The 25,465-nt window shown below is 43.0% G+C and overlaps 1 protein-coding gene across 1 annotated transcript in view; it reads right to left on the reverse strand.

Annotated features, from left to right (window-relative positions):
• The window catches only part of LOC142447009 (matrix metalloproteinase-20), a 52,994-nt gene that overhangs the window by 8,914 nt on the left and 18,615 nt on the right, over positions 1-25,465 (reverse strand). The window contains exons 6-8 of the mRNA XM_075548727.1: positions 22,402-22,543; positions 11,401-11,537; positions 10,368-10,524 (exon numbers count right to left, since the gene is read on the reverse strand). Coding sequence (XP_075404842.1) covers positions 10,368-10,524; positions 11,401-11,537; positions 22,402-22,543 — 436 coding nt within the window. The remainder of the gene's footprint in view (positions 1-10,367; positions 10,525-11,400; positions 11,538-22,401; positions 22,544-25,465) is intronic.

Here is a 25,465-nt window from a genome sequence, read left to right on the forward strand (position 1 = left end):
CTCAGGTGTCTGTGACATGCGCTTTCATTCAAGGAGCCCTGTGTGTAGTGGGGGCGGGGTGAGGCAATTAAATGGAAACCCGAGATTTTCTGTGAGGTTAATAAGTGACTCTGCAGGAATAATGTGGTTTTCACAGTGGAGATGGCCATTGTTATCTGTTCTAGAGAAGGGCAGTGGACTGAGAGGGATGGAAGATTGGCCGAGAATTAAAAAAAAAAAAAAAAAAAAAGGAGAAGAGCAAGAAGCTAAGATGTCCACCTCAGATCTCATGGGGAATACAGCCAAAGACAGAGGACATTCTGGAACAGAGTTTGTAACCATGAGGGGAAATATCCAGGTTAAAATATTAAGTGGAAAATGTCAGGAGACAAATTTACGTATTTAACTAGACACATGTGGGGAGGGAAACCAAAGGCAGGGTGACGGAAGACAAACTATTACAATGGTTATTTTTTGTGATGACATTGGGATTTCTTTCTTATTCTTATTTTCCACAATGAGCCTCCCATTCTAGCCTTGCTCCCTTCTTTCTGGGCAGGCTTATTCTCTCATATGGCCGAATCTGCAACCTGGTTTTCTGGTGAATTTCCTGTCCTCCCCACCAGCCTGTGCTCTTTTGAGTTGCAGACTGTACATCCAGGTCGCTTCTGGGCACTTCCATTCTGAGGTCCCCCTGCCACAGCAAACTCCACGAGCACGAAATAAGCTTCTCTCTCTTTATTCTCTCCACTGTGGCTTTCCTGTTACACTGGGTGAACAATCACTAGATGGTGCAAATGTGCTTGAAACAGTGGATGCATGGATGGTTATAAGGGCTGTAAAAGCCCTCCATAAAATGACCAAAAATCAAAACAAAACACCCCCTCCAAAAAACAAACAAAATAAGAAGTGCAAAGAAAAATCGCTAGATGGCAAATCTAAACCCCAATATTGGAGACATGTCCCCCACCTAATCGTTCACCAAGACCTTACTTTTCTACTTGGATGGCAATCAAATCCACCATTTCCCCAAACTCATCAGCTGGGATATGATTATTATAATAGTCTCTCTCTTTTAAGAATTTAATTATTTCTCCCTTAAGAATTTAACATTTGTTTTATTAATATGCACTAAGTTATACTATAATTACCATAATCAATCTCAGAACATATTCACCACTTAAAAATCTTGTCTTCTTTAGCTGTCACCCTGTTAATTCTCCTATCAAGTCATAGAAACCTCTTGTCTACTTTCCATCTCTATCTCACTCACTGCCATCGAATGAGTCTATGCTGACTCATAATCACCCTATAGGACAGAGTAGAACTGCCCTTGTGAGTTTCTGAGACTGTCACTCTACAGTAGAAAGTCCCATCTTTCTCCCAAGAAGTGACTGGTGGTTTCAAACTACTGACCTTGTGGTTAGCAGTCAATGCATAACCACTATGCCAGTAGGTCTCCTTTGTCTCCATAGATCTGTTTTGTTGATAGACTTGATGATTCTAGACTTCTCATGTAAGCAGAATCATAACTAGATTTTTTTCAAGATATATCAATGCAGTAGCATGTACCATACTTTATTCCTTTTTATGGTTAAATAACACTCCACTGTATAAGTATAAAGAGTCCGGGAAGTAGCGTGCTAACTGTAAGGTTGGTGGTTCCAACCCACCAGCCACTCCATGGGACCGTCAGCTGAGAAACCCCATACAGGGTCTCTGTGAGTCAGAATTGACACCCATCGCAGTGGGGTTTAGATGAGTATACCATTCATCAGTCGATGGGCATTTGCATTATTTATACCTCTGGGCTTTATTAATGATGCTGCCATGATCCTTCATGTACATACATGTATGGACAGCTGTTGTGTGAACACGTCTTCAACTCTTTTTACCTAGGAGTGTCTTGTTGGGTAAAATGGTAATTCTGAAGTCATTTTTGAGAAGCTGCCAGGCTACTTTCCAAAGTGGTTGCATCAACTTACGTTCTCAGCAGCAGAGCAAGTAGAGTACCAATTCTCGACACCATCACCAGCACTTGTTAATATCTGGCTTTTAATTATCACCATCCTGGTGGTGTAAAATTTTATTGTGGAATTGGTTAGCATCCTTCCTGATGACTAATGATGGTGAGTGTCTTTTCAGGTGCTTACTTGTCATTTATATATTTCCTTTGGAGAAATGCCTAATCTGGGTGATTTTTGAGTTAAGTCAGTATTCTTTATGTATTCTATATAAAAAACCTTTTTCTCTAATATGACTTGCAAATATATTCTCCCATTCTCTAGGTTATTGTTTCACTTTCTTGACAGTGTTCTTTTAAATAAAAGAAGTTAGTATTTTAATAAGGTACAATATATAGCGTTCAATTTGTTGCTTATGCTTTTGGTGTCATATCTAAATGCCCATTGTCAAGTCCTAGCTGATAGAGATCTACCCTAAAGTTTTCATACACATTTTATATGTCGTTTAAATTATCATCTGTAACAGAGAGTTTGTAACTATATGAAATATCAGGCCTTCACTCAAGTGTGGGCTAATTTTTACTTTTGGCCAGAAGTGGGGATTCTAATTTATTCTTTTGCACATGACTATTCAATTGCCCCAGCACCATTTGTTGAAGAGACTATTTGTCCCTATTGAATGACCTTGTAAACCTTGTAGAAAAATCAAAGATACAAAGATCTATTTCTGTACCTTCCATTCATTACACTGATCTGTATGTCTATCCTTATGCCAACACTATACTGTTTTGGTTACTGTTACTTTATAGTAAGTTTTGAGATGGCAAAATGTGTTCCCTTCAATTTTATTAGACTTTTTAAAGCTTTTGTTCATTTGCTTGTTTGTTATTCTGGGTTCCTTGCAAGTTTATATGATTTTTAGAGTCACTTGTAATTTCTAGATAGGAGTAAGCTGATATTTTGGTAGGAATTGAGTTAAATTTATAGGTTTAGTTTGGCATATAATTGTTCATAGCATGCCTCTATAATTATTTTTATTTGTTTAAGGTCAATAATGTTTTTCTTTTTGCATGCATGATTTTAATAATTTGATCTTTTATTTTTAACTTGTTCAGTATAGTTAAATGTTTATTAATGTTGCTAACTTTTTATAAAAACACTTGGTTTTCTTTTGTTTTTAACCCACTTGGTTTTCTTTATTACTTATTTATTCTGTTTCATTTACTAGTTAATTATTTCCTTCCTCTTTATTATTTTTCCTCTGTTTTCTTTAAGTTTAGCTTATTCTTTTTCTTTCAGGCTCTAAAGGTAGAAAATTGGCTGATAGGAAATCTATTTTTTCTTTTATTATAGGCATTTACAACTATAAATTTCCTTTTAAGCACGACTTCAGCTGTATTTCATAAGTCTTATATTGTGTCTTCATTTTCATTTTCCCCAAATAATTTTATAATTTCTCGTTTGCTTTAATTTTTGTACCATGGATTATTTAGAATTGTGTTGTTTAATTTCCACATATTTACTTTTGTGAGTTGATGGCATTTCTTCTGCTATTGATTTCTAGAGAAGTCCTGGTGGTGTAGTGGTTATGCATTGGGCTGTGATCCACATGGCTGGAGGCTCGAATACGCCAGCAGCTCGGCAAGAGAAAGACTGGGCTTTGTACTCCCTTACACAGTTACCGTCTCAGAAACCTCCAGGGGGTCACTATGAGGCAGTATTGACTCGGTAGTCAGTAATTTTATTCCAATGTAGTCAGAGGAGATAACCTTGTAAACCTTTGATCCTTGCACATTTATCGAGACTTATTTTTATAGACTAGAGCATGTCTTTTGGGCACGTAAGAAGGATGTATATTCTGTTGTTGGGTTGAGCATTCTACTATTGTCTATTAGGACTATTTGATTCATAGTATTAATCTAGTTTCTGTTTTCTTTGCGGTCTTCTATCTAATTCTTTTATGCACTATTGAAAGTATTCTGTGAACAATTTGCATATATCCTCTGGTCTAATTTGGTCATAGTTGGCTTTTAGTCTTCCCCCATTGAAACCAATGGCATTGGTGCTAAAGCAAAAGTTTTGGAAAACAAATTTGTTTGGATTGTTCTAATACTCAAAACATTCAAGATGCCTTTCTGTTCTACAGAATAAACACGGAATGCCCTAGAAAGGCATAGAGCACCCCGCCACCTCCAAGTTCTACATTCTGTTTGTCATTGGATTCCATCTATCATTTTAACTCACTTTCTAGTCACACCGAATTGCTTCTAATTTTTCTCACACACATAGGCTATTTCATGCATCGGTACCCTGCGTCAGCGATTCTCTCTGCCTAGAAGCTAGCCTTCCTGTTTCCCCATTCTACCTCCTTGTCTAGGAAACTCCTACTCAATTCTCAAACTAGTTCAGTTATCACTTTCTCTGTGAAATTCGTTTCTGGCACCTTTGCTAGAGCTGGCGGCTGCTCTCTGTTTTGCCCCAGTGAGCCCTCTGCAGACTTCTAATCAGGTGCCTAAGACACTCGAGTTGTTATTACTTATTGACTTATATATCTACCCTCAAGTGCAAGACCTGCTTGGGGTGTTAACACCACCCAGCATGAATTGAGTGCTTATTATGCGCCAGGCATTTCAAATTCTTTTCATTCAAACCTGTTACTCTATGATGTGATGCTCCTTTTATCTCCATTTTGTAGACGAGGGAACTGAGACAGAGAGCTGGTCCAGATTGCCAGATGATTGCTGGTAGAACCAAGATTAACAGCGCCTTTCTTTTACAACTGCCCATACTGTTTACCGCCAAACTCTATGCCTTTTCTTGTGCGTCGAGGGTCTAGTTCAAGAGCTTTGCAAATGTAGTTTGAATATGGTGGTTGTGTAGTGGATAACAATTTTTTTGTTTGGTTTTGATTTAAGGCATTAACAATTCAGTTTGGGACATTTCTTTACCTTCCTTAGTTTGACAATATGCTATTTATTTCCCTGTGGCAACTAACTGTCCTCAAAGCTAATCACTGATACTGAGTCGATCAACTCCTAGAGTCTCTACAGGACAGGCTATAACATTCCCATGGGTTTCCAAGATTGACAGTCTCTGTGGAAGCAGCCTGTGACACCTTTCTCCCATGGTGCAGTTGGGGGGTTTGCACCACCCACCTTTTGGTTCTCAGCCAAACTCTTTGGGCACTGTGCCACCAAGTCTACTTAAAACTAACTGTAACAATTTAAATAAAAAGAAGGATTTCCAGTGTTTGTGGAATATCTAGGAAGGAGATATGTGGGGGATTTTGTCTTACTTTGCACCAGTGATGGCTCCAATGCCTTTGTGTAGAGAGAATGATTTTTGGGGTGGTGATAGGATGGAAAGGGGCTGAGATCTGTGGATCTGAAAATAACTTTACATAAAAGTCCCAAGACACTGATTCAGCTTGTGGATGACACCTCTGCAATACCCAGAAGCCCCTCGTTAGAGTCACGGCTCTGCGACCCATGGGTGATGGAGAATATCCAAAGAAGGAAGTTAGCCATGAAGGGAGAAACACTGGTTAGATTATTGAGTGCTTACTAGACAGGGAAAAGAAGGAACGAAGGTAAATAGACAAATGGGGAAGTAGCCCCTGTGGGCAATGTTTAACCAGCGTTATCTGATGATACAGCATGTAATAACATCTTCCTAATAAAGGCTCCTTTCTGCATTTCACTTTGTGGTTCTAGAGCTGCGCCCCTTAAGTTCCTCGTATGCTGATGTACATTCTCCCTCTTTGGGCCTGCACCCATCTGCTCCCCAGCAAACCCTGAGCTTTTGGTAGAGGAAGTTTCTGTGTGGTTTTCTCAGAATACTTCATTCACTGAAACTAGGCCCAAACCCTGCGAGTTCTTGGAGGACTTCCCTACCAACAAGCATATTCAGAGACTTCTTTAGCAACATTGTTAGTGTCACACACTGAAGCTGGGTGAGACTAAGGAAGAATTAGAGGAATGTACAAACATATAAGACCTAACACCCTGTCATAACTCATTTTCGCTGGCATCAAGCCAATTCTTACAGCAACCCTTTGGAAAGAGTAGAATGCCCCCGTGTGTTCTGAGATTGTACATGGCCACAGGAGCACAAAGCCTCCCTAGGAGCAGCTTATGGGCTTGAACGGACTCATAGCAACTATATATCCATCAGAATCCAACACTGCTCAATCATGTTCTATCTCACCATTGCTATGTTTGAGCGCACCGATGCAGCCACTGGGCCAACCCATCTTGTCGAAGCTCTTCCTCCGTTTTGCTTGCCCTATCACTTTACCAAGCATGATGCCCTTCTCCAGGGGCTGGTCTTTCCTGACAACATGTCCAAAGTGTGTGAGATTCATTATGCTTGCCTCTAAGAGCACTCAGGCCAGACTTCTTCCAAGAGAGATGTGTTTGTCCTTTTAGCAGTCCACGGTACTTTCAGCATTCTTCACCAGCACTACCATTCAAATGCATCATTTCTTCTTCATTCTTCTTTATTCAATGTCCAACTTTCACACGAGTATGAGGCAATCGAAAATGCCATGTCTTGGGTCAGGTCTGCCTTAGTCCTCAAAGTGACACCGTTGCCTTTCCTTAAAGAGGGATGTGCAGCAGATTTATCCAATGCAACTCCTCTTTAGATCTCCTGACTGCTGCTTTCATGAGAACTGATTGCGGATCCAAGCAAGAGGAAAGCTTTGGTAACTTCAGTCTTTTCTCCATTTACCCTGATGTGGTCCAGTTGTGCGGATCTTGGTCGTCTTTACAGTGAGTTGTGGTCCATGGTGAAGGCTGCGATTCTTGATGTTCATCAGAAAGTATTTTATGTCTTCCTCCCTCTCCGTGAGAAAAGTTGTGTCAGCTGCACGTCGCAGGTTGTTAAGAAGTCTCCCTCTAATCCTGACGCCACTTTCTACTTCATATAACGCAACCTCTCGAATTGCATATGCATTGAATAAATACAGTGAGAGGATGCAACCCTTGTGCACATCTTTCCTGATTTTAAACCATGCAGTATTCCCCTTTTCTGTTCTTCAACCTGCTTCTTGATCCATGGACAGGTTGACATGGGCACAACGTACTGTTCTTTGATTCTCCTTCCTCTCAGGACTATCCATAGATTACTATGGTCCACACACCTCAGTGCCTTAGCACAGTCCATTAAACACAAGTCAACACAAGTCAACATTCTCTGTTTCAGTCGAGATTTATCTAACATCAGCAATGATATTTGCTCCGTGTCCTTTTCTGAATTTGGCCTGAACCTTTGGCAGCTCCCTCTCAATATACTGCTGCAACCATTGTTGAGTGATCTTCAGCAAACTTTTACTTGCATGTGATACTAATGATATTCTGGTCACTTTTCTTATTTTTGGTATTCTCTTTCTTAGGACTCTATTACTAGTAGGTAAATACAATATATCTAACTAATATAGGACACCACAGGGCAATGAGGTACCACATACACAGGGCCCAGCTAAGCATGTGAGCTCTGTATGTGCAAACACAAGGGCCTGACTAGCAGGGCTGATCCAGTTGCTTGTTCTGAACGCTCAAAGTGTCAGTCAGGGTTGTCTCGTATTCCTCAGTGCCAGGGTACGTGTTTGCATGTGTGAAGGACAAAAGGTGCCTGGCTGAAAGGACTGTCTATGTTTTGTCAAACACAGTGGGTTCTGTCTAATGTCGGAAACCCTACTGTATTCAAAATAGACAATCCAATTCTACTTGGCTCTCAGATGGCCCTCAAAGGAATATTGAGGTCGAAGCAGTCGTTTCTCATGAGGCAGAACAGAATTGTCCCTTTGGGTTCCTGAGGCTGTGAATCTTTATGGGAAGGGGCAGCCTCAGCTTTCTCCCTTGGAATGGCTGGTGGGTTCAAATGGCCGAACTTGCATTTGGCAAGTTCAGTGCATAGCCTACTGCACCCCCAGAGCTGCTATGTGTCCGATTGACCTCTATGGCATGAGTGTGATGTTATATAAAACATTCATTTGGTTCATTATCACAGTGTTTTAAGCAATTATTTTCTATCACATCTGTTTATTATTCATTTTATTTTTTAAGCATTATCTTTATTGAATATCCGGTGTATGCCAGCCATGGCTTCACCCAATATTCTCAGTTATGTGAAAAGTTACTATTTCATAGCCCTAATGTGTTCTCCTTCTCCCTTGAAAATGCACTCGTTAACACTTGCACTAAGGGCCAGTCTTCTCTGAATTTGTTTCCTCTAGATTACGGAGGGCATTTTCTTAGTGGATGCAGTGGCCCAATAGGAAAGATGAAGACCTGCTTCTTTTAGGGCCAGCAGGGATCGTTGTCATTACAGAATCCCTTCTCCGCAAACCTCACATTTACAGAGGCTTTTAAATGTCTGCCCTCCTCGGGTCTCTTGTCTCAGTTGTTAAGCCTTCAACATGCCTGGCTCTAGGTGCATGTTTCACTACAGGTGGTGGCACACAGTCCGAAGAGGACATCATACGTAGAGAAGAGGAAAAAATGGAAGAGTGGGTATTCCTTCCAGTGAGAGTCACATCGTTACCACATGAACAATCTTTAACACATGAACTAAATGTATAATTATAAAAATGATAGTAGAAATCCTCCCGCCCACACTCATACATGTATTTCTCTTGCTCATTTTCTCAAAGCTCACAATGGGAATCACTTCCTCAATACTCCTCTCGTTGTATGTCAGTACTGTGATTCCATGTGTTTAATAGGCTAACACATAACCCAGAGATCCAGCAAATAGCATGTCCTCAACAAATAGCACAATCACTATTACTCTGTTTCAGGGTGGAAGCTCTGAGGGGGCAGGCAAAAAAAATACTGGACTGGAACTGACAACCATGGCGCCACCTGTGTGCTGGCGTGAATTTCTTCATACCACTCGTCTACCTCTGTCTCTACAACTTCCCCCAAGTACACACATAGAGTGTGCGTACCATGAATAGAGGGCACCATCAGTTTTCGTCACCATACCCTTGGCGATCAGGATGAGCCACCTAGGAAGCCGGAGCAGAGAGAGAATGCCAGGACCACTGGAAGAGCACCTTTCACATCTCTGTCTGAAGTGGCCGAGGCCAAGACCGGAGACACCGGAGGCACCAGAGGCTGGGGCACAGAGACTACAGGACAGAACAAGAGCAGCAGCAGCGAGACTATAGATTGGTGAGACAGATAGGCTTCCTGGTCCTGGAAAGCAGAAGCCAAGACGTGGCTGAGAGGCTTGAGGACCAAGAGGAGATGTGGTTGTGGGCTGAGACGTGGTGGTGCTGTGGCCCCATGCCTGTATTCTGATTGCTTACTGATCCTGACTTTTACTGATCCTGTTAACTCCCCTAATAGTTCCTGCCATTGATTTGATGCCAACTCATGGCAACCCTATAGGACAGGGTAGGGCTACCTCTTGAGTTTCTGAGACTATAGTTCTTTATGGGAGTAGAAAACCCTATCCTTCTGTGGAACGGCTGGTGGTTTTGAACTGCTAACCTTGCAGACAACAAACAACCCAATGGTAACCACTCCACCACCAGAGCTCCTCCAATGAACTTCCTTAATTGTGAGTATTGTCTGTGAGTTCTGTGTCACCATCACGACAAATTACCAAGCCCAGCATCTCTGCAGAGCGGCCTGAGAGGACCGTGTAGGGAAAGAAGGACTCAGCGCAGAGGAATGCTGGCCTCCAGAGGAGGGCAAACACGCCCTCATGCTGTGGACGGAAACAGGATGCTTTAGGTCCGCTGTAAGGGTTTCTCTGAGTTGGAATTGACTAGACGGCAGTGAGGTTGTTGCTGTGGTTTTGATGAGTGGTTCAGGAGATTCAGTCAGGGGGCAGGGGGAGGACCCACAGCTCTTTGGCATGTATTTTTCATAAAATAGTTTTTCCTTCTCATGAAAGGTAGCTGTGTTCTAGTCATATTACTTTCTCCTCTCCAAACTGGGGGAGATACTATGAGTTGGCTGGAAGACAATGGCAAACCTTGATAGCTAGAGAAGGGCTTTTCATTTTAGCTAAAAGGCCTTTTATTTCAGGAGAACTTTGCTCCAAAGTGCCTCACAGTTCTGACACACCCATTTTGCACAAATTATGGAGTGTTCCAGAATGCATTGTTCCTCCCTCCCAGCAGACGCTGCCCTCCCCTTGGGCTTTCCTGTTGGATCAGTACTGGGCATCCAGGTAAGGAGTGCTTTGACCCACCAGGATGTTTGGCATCCCAAAGAACAGTGGGCTTAGTGAGGGCTTCACTCATCACTTGCCCGGTTTAATGTCTTGAAAACAGAGTGAACAGTTCTGTAAATGACACCCCAATGGCCAGGGACAATCGATGAACTCATACTTCTCTTTTGCAAAGGATTGTTCTCCTCGCCAACAAACGCATCTTGTCAATCAAAAAGATAGACAGGAACTTCCTACCTGTAGTATTGGTTTCCCACGAAGAAAAGGGTTTTCTGGGCCTCCTTGAGGTAGACAGCAGCATCTATTCGTTGCACGTATCTGGGGAACCCAAAGTCATAAATAGTCCGAGGAGGACCTTGCATTTGAAATCCTCTTGTTACCCAATAGTGGGGACCTGAAAGCAGACATTGAGGCTGATAAACATTATGCACCATGTTATTAATGCGCTTCACAGCTGGAGATGCCTGTGCAGGATCGCAAGCGAGGCAAGGTCAGGAGACATTTGCCCAATCGGAGACTGAGCCTGTTCAATTCAACTAAGTGTTTTATTCAAGAAAGGACTTCACATTTTCTCTAGAGGCAAAAATGCCTCAGAAACGATAATACTGATACAATTTTTATCTCAAAATGCATCATTGTTTTAAAAAGATACTTTTCAATTATTATTTCACCTTGGTCATAGCTATGAGAAAGAAGGGACAAGCAATCCAATATTAAGCTCTTCAATTTGCACCTATCTCCTATCTGTATCTCTCAGCATCAAGAAAATAATAGCAAAAGAAAATACTAGCAAAACATGCTAGTTACCATGGATTGGATTATTTCCACTGGCAAGTTATTGTCCCAAGATAGTGTCAAGATTGATATTCCTATAATCACTTTATAAAGAAAGAAACCAAGGTTCAGGAAAGCGAGATAACTTCCCAAAGTGATTCAATTTGTAGACATCTAGGCCAGGATTCAGCATCCTATGTTTACCTCCTGAAGTCGTGGGTGCCCCTCCGCTTCTACCTGCCTTTGGGCATGACATAACAGCAAGGGCGTGGCTTACTTCACATCAGCTCTTATTACTTAGGCAGTGGCGAGCACCGTGTCTATCAAAGCGGAGCTCCTAGAAGATTGGGACAAGGCTTCTAACTCCATGGGCACCAGGTTAGGCTAGAATAAAAAATTCAGCTCTCCATACTGTTTGAGTCATTGTCACAGAACACGGGGGTCGCAGTCCACACCCTGCCGGAGGAGCTGTTGCAATGGAAACACAGTGGGGTACCTTTGAAGAAGTAAGCTGCGCCCCTGTCTGCTACTTCGTAAGCTGCATCCACGTTAGACATAAGCTGGGGGAAGGAGCTGGTAATAGTGCTGGGTCGGACTCCGGCCGTCAAGTGCACTTGGCGCCGCCAGAAAATCCTGTTGGATGTTCCAAAGAGATCAAGATCAAGGGTTAATTTAGGTATCATATTGAGCCTGGAGCAAACCTTAAAAGTGTAAGCCAAACTTCAGAGGTCATTTTTAAATGCCATTTGACCTCCTAGAAGTGGACTTAACAGCTTATAAGCCTATGATTAAAATTTTTTAAAATATACGTTAGCTATCATTAATATTTGCTTTGTTTTTTAGGAAGAGCATGTTCTTTTGACCCTATCAACTGCTTGCTTCTTGTCCATTTTTATTGTCTTAGTATCTCTGCAGAGCTCCTTAAAAATGCAAAAAAAAAAATCCAAAACACAGAATAAGAGTGTAAGGAGATTACACCGATGAAGTGATGCATCCTCCTTTTCCAAAGATCTTTTGATAGAAATTCTCTTTTCCTAGTCTGATTTCTTAGATTAATATCACACAAAGGTAAGCATGACACAAACATGAATATTATACATATGATACGAATGAACCAACATTTGTGATTGGAAGGTGTTTTAAAACATTGACAAATGTTTTCTTTTTTAAAAAAACTAATGGTATTGTCTATGCCATCATTTATGAAAAGTGTTTGTATCTATGAGTCTGATGGATAATTAACAATGAAAAAATTTAGTGAAGCACCTAGATATTAATTTCAGGATGAGCAACTCAAAGTTCTCTATCCACTCACCCAATATTGTTTTCCTAAAGATATGGCAATATAAAAATTAAGGTACTGGGCTGAAATTTTCAATGTAAATGAGGTCCATGTTGCACTTTGGGGGTGAAAATCAGTTTGATAAGTCAAAAATAGTGTACTTGACTTTGTAGAAACCTGGAACCAATGCATAAGTTTATCTGTGAACCAAATCAAACCAAGCTCACTGCTCTTGATTTGAATCTGACATAATGACCCTATAAGACAGAGTAGACCTGCCCCTGTGGGTTTCCAAGATGGTAACTCTTCAGTGGAGTAGAAAGTCTAGTCTTTCTCCAGTGAAGCGGCTGGTGGTTTCAAACTGCTGATCTTGCAGTTGGCAGCCTGACACATAGCCACTACACCACCAGGACTCCTATCTGTGAACAGGGAGACACTGAACTTTCTATGCTGTTAGTTTAGGAACTCCCCTAATATCTCTCTGTTCAAGGCAAGAAATATTAATGGTGCCCTATTGCCAGCTACTGCGGTAGATGTTAAGGGTACAACATGGAGCAAAACCAAAACCCCAGCCTTCTAGGAACGGAAAATCGAGTAGTAGAGATTGGGAAGTCATTAACCCAACCCATGGTCCTTCCATAGATTCTGACTCATAGTAGTCTGCCACTAACTTGGCAGAGTGATTAGTGCTACGTGGAGTTAGTGTGGGAGGGTCTGGAAACACCAGAGGGATGGTATATTGTGTTTACCGAGTTAGGGAAGGCTTCCCTCATGAAACTGTTTGAGCTGATGATGAAATGTAGGAGACAGATGGATGGAGAAATGTAGGAGACGGATGGATGATGAAATGTAGGAGACGGATGGAGAAATGTAGGAGACAGATGGATGGAGAAGCAAGGAGTCTGTCTTCATGTCCTTCTGATGTAGAACGCTGCATTTCAGGAGACAGAAGCTGGAACGCTGACTCTCCCCCGACCCCCGCCACCATCTCCAAGTCACACTTCCATCATCTCATGAATAAGAGTAATAACACCTGGCCCATATCATAAGCTCCTTATAAAGATCAAATGAAACTATTCTAATATAGAGTGCATTGCAAACTGTTAGGTGCCATAGAGCTAGATAACTGTTTTAAAAATTATTATTATCTGCCTACACCTTACCTATCCAATAACCAAGCACCCATGGGCTGAGCTGACTGCAAGGTTGGTGGTTCAGAATTCCCAGTCTGTCCAAGGAAGATAGACTCACAGTGACCCCAGAGGACAGGAAAGAACAACTCTGGCGGATTTCTCAGACGATGACTCTTTATGGGAGTAGAAAGGCTCACTTTTCTCTATCAGAGTGGCTGGTGGTTTCGTACTGCTGACTTCACGGTTAGCACTCCAATATGAAACCACTTTGTCACCGGGGCTCTACTGCTTTTCTTCAATGTAGTCTTCACCACGGCCAATAAACAGGTGTGCATTTAGTAAGACATTTAAAATTCTGTCATGTGTTATAAGGCCCAAACATCTATTTAGAGTTCCAACCAGAAGGGAGACAGTGGACTTGCTTAGGCCCAATCCTTCTTGATCATAATCAGATGATCCAGCACCAGTACGGGTTTGCTAGGGGCCATGCACCATAAACAAGGCTTGGCTTGGGTGGCCTCGTTTGTTCTTTACAATGACATCAGCACTGAAACCACAGCAAAGAAATATTTTAATAACTGGCCCCAAGGTTAGTAAACAAAAGAGTGAAATATTGAGCTCATGAATTCCAAATCAAACCATGATGCTTTAAAAAAAAACTTTTCATGGTGAATTGTGCAAAGATTTATAGAGCAAGTCATCAGTTTTACATTCATCAGTTCACACACATTCTGATTCACCTCATGTACTACAATCCCCTCAATGCACCAATAACTTATTCTGCATTTCCTGTTCCCAGTCATTCTCTTTTCAAACCCTCTAAGCTTTGATGTTGAGTAAATGCTGCCCTTTTGATCTTACATGGCTCCTCTTTTGTTTGTTTTTAATGACAGTTCCAGCCCAGGAGGGTGACTAAGGGCCATAGCTTTACTATTTGGCAGATCAAGTCATTCAGGATATCAGGCTGTGGCTTCAAAGAAAAGGTAGGGCTTAACTTTGTCTACAGTCAATTGCTGATTTTTAAATGAGAAATGGAAAAACAAAATCTTGCTTTAGGGTACCCAAGGAGAAAGCAGCTGCGAGTCCACGAGGTCAAGGATGTAATTTCCCATCTTCTCACCTCCACAACTGTCAAGCCTTTGATCCATGTCCATCTTCTCCAACCCCACACTCTCCCTGCTCTGTCCTTTCTGGTAGTTTGTTCCCAGTGTCATGGAGGAAGAGTGTCTTCATTCATTTGTTTTTTGATGTTTGCAATTCAATTCCTGTCTCAGGCATGGCGCCTGAGTTCTTGTTTGATCATTGCGTGCGGTGCCTCAGGGGGGTGTGCCCACGTTCCTGAGGCTTCATTACATCCTGCCATATACAGTGAGAGTAAAAGTGTTCTCTCAGGCAACAGGCTCCGTGAATGGAATACATATGAAGGCATTTTCCAAACTCTTCAAAAGTTGTATTTCCCTTCTACCGAGTTCTTAATTAATATAAAATTTAAACTTTGAGTTTATCAATATAGTTATCAATATAGAGTGATAAACTCACTCTCCCTCACTGCCATTAAGCTAAAGCCGATGCATCGTGACCATACAGGATGGGGTAGAACTGCCCTTATGGATTTCTGGAACTGTAAATAGAAAACCTCATCTTTCTTTAGCAGAGCGGCTAGGAGGTTTGAACTACTGACATTTTCAGCAGCCATCGAAATTAACTAAATGGATGTAACTCCTCCCTTCCCCCCTTTCTTGGCCACTGAACATACCATTGGCTAAGAGCTATTCGTTGCGCAGAGGGTGGGGTCAGTGCCAGGGATAGTTATTAGAATTCCTGTAGCTCAGAATTCTTCAGAGGTCAAGTATTCTTGTAGGCATCCTTCACTTATAAAGGATTATAAAACTTATAAGACTGAAAACCCATGTGTGGCATAGGCTAATAATAGTCGAAGCTATGCAGGGTGTCCACGGTGGAAGTCTTGCTTTTCCTGTGGGAGACCTGTGTCAGAAGTCACCACCCTTCTCTTGATGGAGGCTTGCATGTTGCTGGGATGTTGAACAGGGTTCAGGGGAGCAGCCAGACTGAGACGGACTAGGAAGGAAAGTCTGGCCATCTACCTTCGAATCAGCCGGTGAAAACCCTAATGGATCCAGCAGACTGATCCACAACAGGCCCAGGAAGCCTTTTGCTACTTTGTGAATGAGGCTGCATGAGGGTGACTTGGTGACAGGCCAGTAAAACCAGCATCCTTAGCTGAAGAGCGTATAGGAATCCCTATTCATAAGCTGTCACCTGTGAACAGGTAAAGAGTTCATCTTCACACTGAAGGAAGGAATGCAGAAGTGACAAGGAATCAGGGATCTTAGCACGCCTTTTGCTTTGTCTGAAACTCTTACTGCATCACAAAGCACAGGTTTAAGTAACCCCAAGTCACGGGTTGGCTTTCAGCGGAGCAATGTAGCACCAGAAAAGACAAATCCCGGCAGAGACTCTGAAGGAGGAAGACTTGCTCCTCACTTAGGCAGTTTCCTCAAGAGGGGGGAACACTGAGAAACACAGGTTTTAAACGTACCACCGCAGTAGCGGTGACCATTATGCATCCCTCTGTCATCTGTGTCCCACCTCCGTTTTGACTCCTTTAAATATGCCCAGGTTTTTCCATCTTGAAAAACTCTTGTGTGATCCCGCTGCTCTTCTCTCCCGAAGCTACTGTCTGAACGGACCCTACATTTTGCCAGTAATAGGATTCTCAAATGCATGATCGCTATGTACCATTCTGTTTCCGCCCGCTATGTGTTCCCTACGGCTGGTTTCTTTCCTCCCGTCTTAGTTTCTGGAAGTAGCCATCCCTCGGGCTGGTGGCCTCTGCAGCATTTGACACTGCTGGTCACTTTAAAAGAAAGAAAAATAGCAACTGCACTCCACTCCCACTGCTGATTTATTGGGAATTCTGCCACAGATTCTGTCTCTGAAGGCAGGAAGACCCAGATTAAAATTTTGGCTGGGATATAAGATAGGAATAGGAAACAAGCGGAGGAGAAAGCAATGGGCTGATGGTTACAAAGGAACATAGGGGAAGAGGAGGCAGGGGAAAAGAGCGGTGAGCAAACAACACCATAGACCGGGGAACAACTAGGGAATTAAAATCAACAACCAGGAGGATGTTGAGATCCTAGGGGTGTTGGAGCAACAGCAATCTAGCTGAGAGGAATTACTAAGAGGTGGAAGAAGGTTGAATGTGATAGTGGGGCAGGAGGAAAGTAAAAGGAAATAGAAAAGATCTAGGAAGTAAAGCTATGAATAGAGGTATAAACATAGATGTGTACATATGTAAATACATTAATTCATAATAATAGAGGTATTAGTACATATATTTATGTATGTAATAAAGGCCTATTACATATATTTATATGGCAATACATTGAGGAAATGGATGGGCTGTGGGCCTCTGCTCAACCCTCCCTCAACACAAGAACACTTTGTTCTAATAACCTGGCATTCTGTGATGTTCACCCTCCTGACACAATGGCTGAAGACAAAATGAGTGCATAAGTAAATGTGGTGAAGAAAGCTGATGGTGTCTGGCTATCAAAAGATATAGCACCTGGAGTCTTAAAGGGTTGAAGGTAAACATGTTGCCAACTGTCAGAGAAGCAACAAGCCCAGAGGGAAGAAGCACACCAGTCTGTGCTATCATAAGATGTCAATGGGATCAGGTAACAAGCATCAAAAGACCCAAAACAAACAAACAAACAAAAATACATATTATTGAGAACAAAGGGGGTTGGAGCAGACTCCAAGCCCATCTGTAGACAATAGGAACATCCCCTCACAGAAGGGTCACAAGGAAGGGATGAGTCAACCAGGGTGCAGTATGGCACCAATGAAACACACAATATTCTTCTGGTTCTTTGAGGCTTCCTCATCCCCCCACAGACTCCCACTATCATGACCCCAGTCCTGCCTTTCAGTTCTGGCTAGACCAGAGTATGTACACGGGTACAGATAAGAGCTAAGGACATATGGAATCCAGGACAGATAAACCCCTCAGGAGCAGAAATGGTAGGAGTGATACCAGGAGGGGAGGGGAAGGTGAAGGTGGGGAGAAGAGGGAGGAAGGGGGAACTGATTGCAATGATTGACTCATAATTTACCCCCACCTCCCAGGGGATGAACAACAGAAATGTGGATGAAGGGAGAGAGAGGTCAGTGTAACATATGAAAATAATAATAGCTTATAATTTATCAAGGGGTCACAAGGGTGGGAACAGGGAGAGGGAGGGGAAAAAGAGTTGTTGATACCAAGGGCTCAAATAGAAAGTAAATGTTTAGAAAATAATGATGGCAACATATGTACAAATATGTTTATACAATTGATATATGGATTTTTATAAGAGCTGTAAGAGCCCCTAATAAATGATCTTTAAAAAGACACAGAAATATTTTGGCTGTGAATGAAATGAGTCTCTGTCAGTGCTCTGCTTAGCAGAACACATGCACAACCCCGCATATACACACACATACGCCCGAAGGGCCAGTTCTTGTTGGAGTGCTGCTTCTCTCTCTGCTTTCATTGAATCCTTTTTTTCCCATAGCTGCCATTTTTCTAGGTTCCTTCCTCAGATTTCTTTCCTTTCTTTCATCCTCACTTCAGAACTGTGTCAATTTTTCATCTTAAACCGTATCTTCTATGTGCCAGGGGCCTAATGTATGATGTCTCACAGCGACCTTGCCCCTGAGCACAGCTCATTTCTGTGAGATCCCACGAGAACGGATCCCATTTTAAGTTCAACATGCTTACAATTCAGTTTTTCTGAACTCACCCTCTTGATCCAGCACAATAATAGAGAGGATGTCAAGGTGACCAGTAACACTGCAGAGGTACCTAGCCCTGACGATAAGCAACCATTGAGATTGAAAGGGCACCATTTGCCAAAGGATGGAGTTCAGGAGACAGGAAGGGGTAGGGAAGAAGGAGGAGTGAAAATGGGAAGCAGGAGAAAGAAGTGGGATAAGTGAGGACATATTGTGGGGATTGCAATCAGTGATCTGAAGCAAAATGTGTATGAATTGTTGAAGGGAAAACTGATCAACGCTGTAAACGTTCACTCAATTCACAAGAAAAAGTTAAAAAAAGAAGAAATTCAGTTTCTCTTCATGTGCCCACTAAATCATGTTGATTGCACATCTATGTGAATGATGCTGTTGTGTGAACAACTTTGAGCATGCTTTCTCTGGTTCCTCCTTTTCCATTGTTCTCCTCGCCATATTAGTGTAACACGTTCTGCTGCTGAAGCCTGAAGAATGCCTCTTACCTTTCTCCTTCCCCTCATTTCCTCCTTGAAGGGCCCTTAAAATAGTCTCTCTTTGCATTATATTCTAAAACATTTTGCTTTGCTTTGTTTTTGTACATATTATTGCCTATGCATGTCTATCTGGACAAGACAGGTAGGAGGAACAATCCAGAGGAGAGAACAGTGGGACTGACGGTTCCCGGGGTGCATAGGAGAGGGGGAGATGGGGAAAAAGGAAGGAGGTGTCAACAAACCCAGGGAAAAGGGAAGTATAAATAATCTAAAATTGATGGTGAGGAGGGTTTAGGATGCTTGGGAGAGCTCGGTCAAGGGCAATGTAGCCGAGAGGAATTACCGAAACCTGAAAGAAGGCCGAACATGATACTGGGACAGGAGGAAAGTAAAAGGAAATAGAGGAAAGAACTGGGAGGCAAAGGATATTTATAGAGGTCTAAATACAGGCATGTATATATGTAAATACATTTATATATAATGACAAGGGGTAGATCTATGTGCATATATTTATTTATAAAGTATTATGGCAGCAGGTGGACATTGGGCCTCCACTCAGGTATTCCCTCAATGCAAGAGCAATTTGTCCTACTGACACAGTACTCTGTGATGTTCACCTTCCTTGACATAATTGTTGAAGACAAATGGGTTCATAAGAAAATGTGGTGAATAAAGCTGATGGTGCCCGGCTATCAACAGATATAGCATCTGGGATCTTAAAGGCTTGAAGCTAAACAAGTGGCCATCTAGCTGAGAAGCAACAAAGCCCACATGGAAGAAGACCAGCCTGTGTGATTGTGAGGTGTCAATGGGATCAGGTATCAAGTATAAAAGATCCCCAACAAACAAAAATCATATCAATGGGAATGAGGGGGAGGGCAGACTAGAGACCCAAAGCCCATCAGTAGCCAGTTGGACACCCCCTGTCAGAAGGGTCACAAGGAAGAGAAGAGCCAGTAAGGGTGCAGTATAGCACCGATGAAATACACAACCTTCTTTTAGTTCTTTAATGCTTCCTCCCCGCCAACTATCATGACTCCAATTCTATCTTGCAAATCTGGGTAGACCTGAACATGAATACTGGTACAGATAAGAGCTCGCGACACAGGGACTCCAAAACAGATAAACCCCTCAGGACCAATAAGGGAAGCAAGCTGTGATACTAGGAGGGTAAGGTTGGGGCAGGGTGGGGGTGGGGGTGGGCAGCAAGGGAGAACTGATCACAATGATCAATGTATGGCCCCCCTCCCAGGGGAATGGACAGCAGAAAAGTGGTTGAAAGGAGACAGTGGGTGTAAGACATGAAAAAATATATAAGTTATCAAGGGGACCTTGGTGAGAGAGTGTGGGGCAAAAAATGAGAAGCTGATGCCAGGGCTCAAGTACAAAGAAAATGGTTTGAAAAAGATGATGACAACATATGTACAGATGTGTTTGATGCAATGGATATGTATGGGTTGTGATAAGAGCTGTAAGAGCCCCCCAATAAAATAATTAAAATGCATTTTATAAAGGGTAGTATATTGGGATAAAAAAGAACATTGACAAACCTGTGCAACACACCTAGGCTAGAACAGCCTGTGCTCTGGCTGCCTACCCACCCTGCAGGCACAGGGCCTGCACGTACATGCAGTCTTCAGTGCCCACAGCATTCAGGCCAGAATTCAGTCCTTCCCTTGGTAGTACCAGTGCACTAAACAACCCCCTCTCCCCCCAGCCAGCTACAGAAGGTTCCTTTGAATTGACTTTGATGCACGGTGACCCCACATTTCTCAGAGTCCCTCAAAGGGTTTCTGTTATTGAGTTTTCAGAAATAGACATCTAGATCTTGAACTTTGAACTTTTAGTTAGCAGCCAAGCTCATTAACTATTTTCACCCCCTAGGGACTCCACCGGCCCTAGCCAGAAGTCTTCTCTGTCAGTGATGGGCTAGACTCTGGTCGGGGCCCGAGGACTTGGGATGCAGTGGAGAATCCAGTCTGCTGAACTGAGAGACCTGGCCCTGGTTTCTTTATCGCTAGAATGGAGAATCTGACTGGGATTGTTTTTTATGGTTACTTAGTTGCTAAAATACTACTTCCTTTCCTTCTAACGTCTATAAACGATTGTGGTATTTTTTATTTTAGCCTTACATTTACATTATGTAAAACCTCCAATAATTTATGAGATGTGAATATAATTTTTGAATATCTGCAGCTCCATATTTCTTTTCCATCCCCTATGTGAGTGTTAACATTTTGGGATAGCCTTGAATATTTTATCAGTAGTATAAAGAGTAGATAAATGTGCAGTAATTATATGTGTGTATAAGTGGATATATGTATGTGTATATATATGTTTTTAAGTTAATTGTATGCATATATAATTTGTTAATTATTTGTTGCTGCTGAGTCGATTTTGACTGAACTAATTATAGTCAAAGTTTATTTCCCTTTAACCAGAAGAACACTTTAATGCACTGTTAAGGACTATGGAAAATAATTTTTTTAAAAGACTATGGAGAATATGTAACCATCTTATGGTGACTTTGAAAGGTACTGAGTTCCATTTTGGTTTACCAATAAACTGTGTGGTTAGTATGTCCACAACTTGAAATGTCACATCAACCAATCAGCAGCAGTGGAAAGGGATTCCAGCCTGGATAAGGGGAGAACAGACGGGGCTCTTTCATAATCAGGTTGCCAGTATAGCGGTGACTTAAAAGAATTCTTTGTTCTTTGTTCAGTGTTAATAAAACTTTGGGCATGTTCGTGGCAATTGGTTGAGGATCGAGGATGGGAGCTTTAGGGACCTGGAATGCTAGCTCTGGGCGGCACCTTGGGAGGTAACATAGTGGGGCTATTGGCAGCATAGTTCTGGCCAATGATAGAGTTGGTTTCAATCCTAGTCCCACCTCTCATTGACCATGTGCTATTGAATAAGTTGCAGATCCTCTGTGCCTTGTAAAGAAAGCATAGTAATTCATATATCAGAGGGCCATTTTAAGGATCTGAAAACATAGCACTTAGCTCAGTAAGCACTATACATATTTAAATCACTGTTACTATCAGGCAAGACCCTCATTTTATAATAGAGGAAAAGAGGCTTAATATACCATGGGGAAGTAGTGATGGATCATGCGCTGCCTAGCTCTTCCTAGTTCTCAGCTCATCAAGTCTGGGATGGGGGAAGAGGAGAAGGTGATGACAAAGCAGATACCTAGCAGCCAATCATCTCTTTTTCTAATCCCTTTCCTGACTCCTTTCTAAATTTCTCTTTCATTTATGCCCCACCCCCCAAAAGTCCCTTTCTCCTCTGTTACTACCCTCAGTATCTATATTCAAGACGTTGCATAGCAGTTGGTTTGCTCTCTACTTCAGTCCCTGGGTGGTGCGATGGTTAAGCACTCAACTGCTGACTCACAGGTCTGAAAGGGTAATAGTCTGAAGCACCCCCCCCTCCCTGCCAAGCCTGGCAGAAGAAAGGGCTGGCAACGTGATTCTGAATGGTGACATCAATGAAAGCTCTAGGTGCAACTGCTGTCTGAGGACAACACATGCGGGGTCACGAGCATCGCTGGTTTCTCCTTCGCAGTAGAAGGGCGTGGAAGACAGACTGTCTGTACTCGCATATGGAAAAGAACCCGGTGCCCAGAACGTAGTGGGAGCTGCCCTGCTGCAGTTGGGCTGGCAGTTATGTAGCTCCTCCCACCCTGTAGCCACAAGGCAGCGTTTGCTCATGGTTTTCACATATGGCAGTGTTTGCCTGGGTGTGACCTGGGGCACGTCGGTGGTGAAGTTCCTGCTTACCTGTCTCTGAAGAAGAGCAACTCCTTTCCAAGCATGGTCACGGCATCAAAGGGCGAGTTGGAGTCACAGAGGTCAGGGTTGGATGGTTTTTTCGGGGGTAAATGGGGCACGGTGGGATGCCCTGGGAGTGTTTTCCGAGGGCCTAGGATTCAAAGGAACATGGTCAAAATGATGTCAGCAATCTGGGGCCTGCACCTTTCTGTTCTTGTTCCCTTGCCCTCTGTACGTGTCCTTGTGACCAGCCTGCTGATGGCAGCCGACGTGCGGTGGAAACTCAGTTTTCCTGCTTGCATTTAACCCCTGTACGCTTGTTTCCTCACGCCAACGGGAGTGGCAAGACCAGTACCTAATTCAGAAGGTAGTCACGAGGATACAGTAATCTCTACGAAATACTTACTAGAGTTCTTGGCACAGAGTAAATATTTTGAAAAATGGTAGTTATTATTTCACCTCGTTCCTGGGTGGGGGAAGTGGTCGACGATCTTGCCTGCTCACCAAAAGGCTGGAAATACGAGGCCACTTGGGGGCAGCTCAGAAGAAAGACTTGGTTATTTGTGTTTTAAAAACTTCACCGTTCAAAATCCTAGGGAGCCCAGTTCTACTATGAGACATATGGTTTGTTGGTATTATTTGGTTGTTATAAAAATTTCTTCAATAGTTCCAGACTGGAGACGGATTTGAAACCTTGCCGCTGATTGTGTCTTCGTAATTAGTTCTTTCTTCTTAGTCAGATGATAACGTCCTTGTGTGTTGATCAGTTTTGTACACCTCTGTGATCCTGTGAGGCCTCTGAAAGACTGGGGAATTCTTGGGAAGGGAAAGGGCATGGAAGGGATTTGCTACTTGAAGGCAGGTCTTGACGGAGCGTCTTTTAAAGAGGGATCTGCTTCCAGCGAGGGCTGTCTGTGCATTTCCATCCTCCACGGAGGGTCAGCAGGTGAGTGACCTGGAGCTACCTGGACGGCCCATGTTGTTTGACAAAAGCTTCTTGTAGCCAGATGGGAGGATCAAAGAACAGCAAGGGCACAGGAAAGAAACAAGATTTGAGACAGATTAGGGTGAGAGGAGGGGCGAGAGGAGAGGTGGCCTCGGAGTCAGCAGTGGGGTAAGGGCCAGCAGTGGGGTGAGGCTTCAGGAAAAGCTTAGAACCAGGAAATTGGGCACATCAGAAAAGTGGTGAGGTTGGTGGATAGGGTGGCAACATCAAGCCCTGTATCCACATTCTGGTCAACTGTGTGAAAATAGCCATTGTGTCTCTGCGGCTCAGCTCCAGGTCAACTGACCTTGGCCAATACAATGGTGGCGACACTGCAGAGCACAAGTTCCTAGGAAGGACATGCAAGCCTTTGGATCTGACCTATCTTTGTGGTCCATGGGAATGTGTCACATTGACCCTCAGCCACTGGTGCTCAGGGGTCAAGTTGATAGAAAGGAAACATTGAAAACACTGTTCCCGTCACACACCTGAGGAACCGAACTCATTGAACGTTTGGACCTGGCTGGAGGCTTCCTTGATGTGGCCTGTGGTGAAAGCTGAGAGTCTACAAGGTGTGTGCCCATTTCTAGATGGTCTTACCAAGACGCAGGGAGGCATTTGAGTCAGCTGGACTCTCTAGATCAGTGGTTTCAACCTGTGGGTCGCGACCCCTTTGGGGGGTCAAACGACCCTTTCACCGGTGTCGCCTAAGACCATCGGAAAACACATATTTCTGATGGTCTTAGGAAACGAGACATCTGTCTCCAGGCGGGTCTGCCCACATGCAGATACGCCCACATATGAGTAACCAGCTGAAGACTGTTACCCATGCTACTCCATGCTTCAGGACAAAATTTCATTTATTTGTCATTAGAAATAAATACTTTACAATATATCATTACATATTGTTTTTGTGATAAATCACTATGCTTTCATTATGTTCAACTTGTGACCATGAAAATACATCCTGCATATCAGATATTTACATGACGATTCATAACAGAATGACAGCTGTGAAGTAGCAATGAGAATCATTTTATGACTGGGGGGTCACCACACCATGAGGCACTGTGAAAGGGTCGCGGCATTAGGGAGGTGGAGAACCACTGCACTAGAGGTCTTGGTTGGGAGGATGGAGAAAGGATCTGATGAGGAGAGGCTAAGTGACCGGGTTTCTGCTCAGACCTGTAGATGATTTTTCTGACATTTATTCATCAAAAAAGTGTCAGGGGCTAAAGATGTTTCATGATTGCTTCTCATGGATCAGATGATTTGTTTATCCTTTGTGGAAATTTGGATATAGAGTCTTATTATTGTTACTGCTGTGGGCTGGTCCCCAACTCAGCGATCCCTTGCACAGCAGAATCAGACTGTTGTAATCCATAGACTTTTTACTGGCTGATTTTGGGAAGTAGATCACCAGGTCTTTCTTCCTAGTCCCTCTTGGTCTGGAAGCTCCTTGTTCAGCATCATAGTAATACACAGACTTTCAGGGACAAATGAGCGGCTAGTGCACACGAGGAGCACAGGCTGGGCATCAGACCTAGACCTCCACTCCACTCCTCCACTGAATCATCACTGGCTTCATAAAAAAGCAAAACTAAAAACAAACTGGCTGCCATCAAGTCAATGCTGACTCACAGCGACCACCTGGGGTTTCCAAGGCTGTGACTGTTGACAGGAGTAGAAAGCTCAGTGTTTCTCCAGAGGAACTGCTGAGGGTTTCAAACTGCTGACCATGTGGATTGTAGCCCAACACATAGCCACTAGGCCACTAGGGCTTCATAGAGCTTCTAACAATCCTTTCGTCTCTTTCAAGGAATTTAACGCTTGAACTAACATGGAACATCTTAGGATAATTGCTGTTTTGAGCCTCATCTTTCTCAGCTACCAAAGGAGGAAAACCTACCACACCACACAGACTTTCACGTTGTTGTTGCTGTTAGGTGCCACTGAGTCGGTTTCTACCCACAGTGACCTTATGCACAACAGAATGAAACACTGCCTGGTCCTACGCCATCCGCACGACTGTTCCCATGCAAGGCGTGAAAGGCTTTGCGCCACAGTAACCAGATCGTCTGTACAGTG

Source organism: Tenrec ecaudatus, chromosome 4 (assembly GCF_050624435.1).
Source record: "Tenrec ecaudatus isolate mTenEca1 chromosome 4, mTenEca1.hap1, whole genome shotgun sequence".
Lineage (NCBI taxonomy): Eukaryota > Metazoa > Chordata > Mammalia > Afrosoricida > Tenrecidae > Tenrec > Tenrec ecaudatus.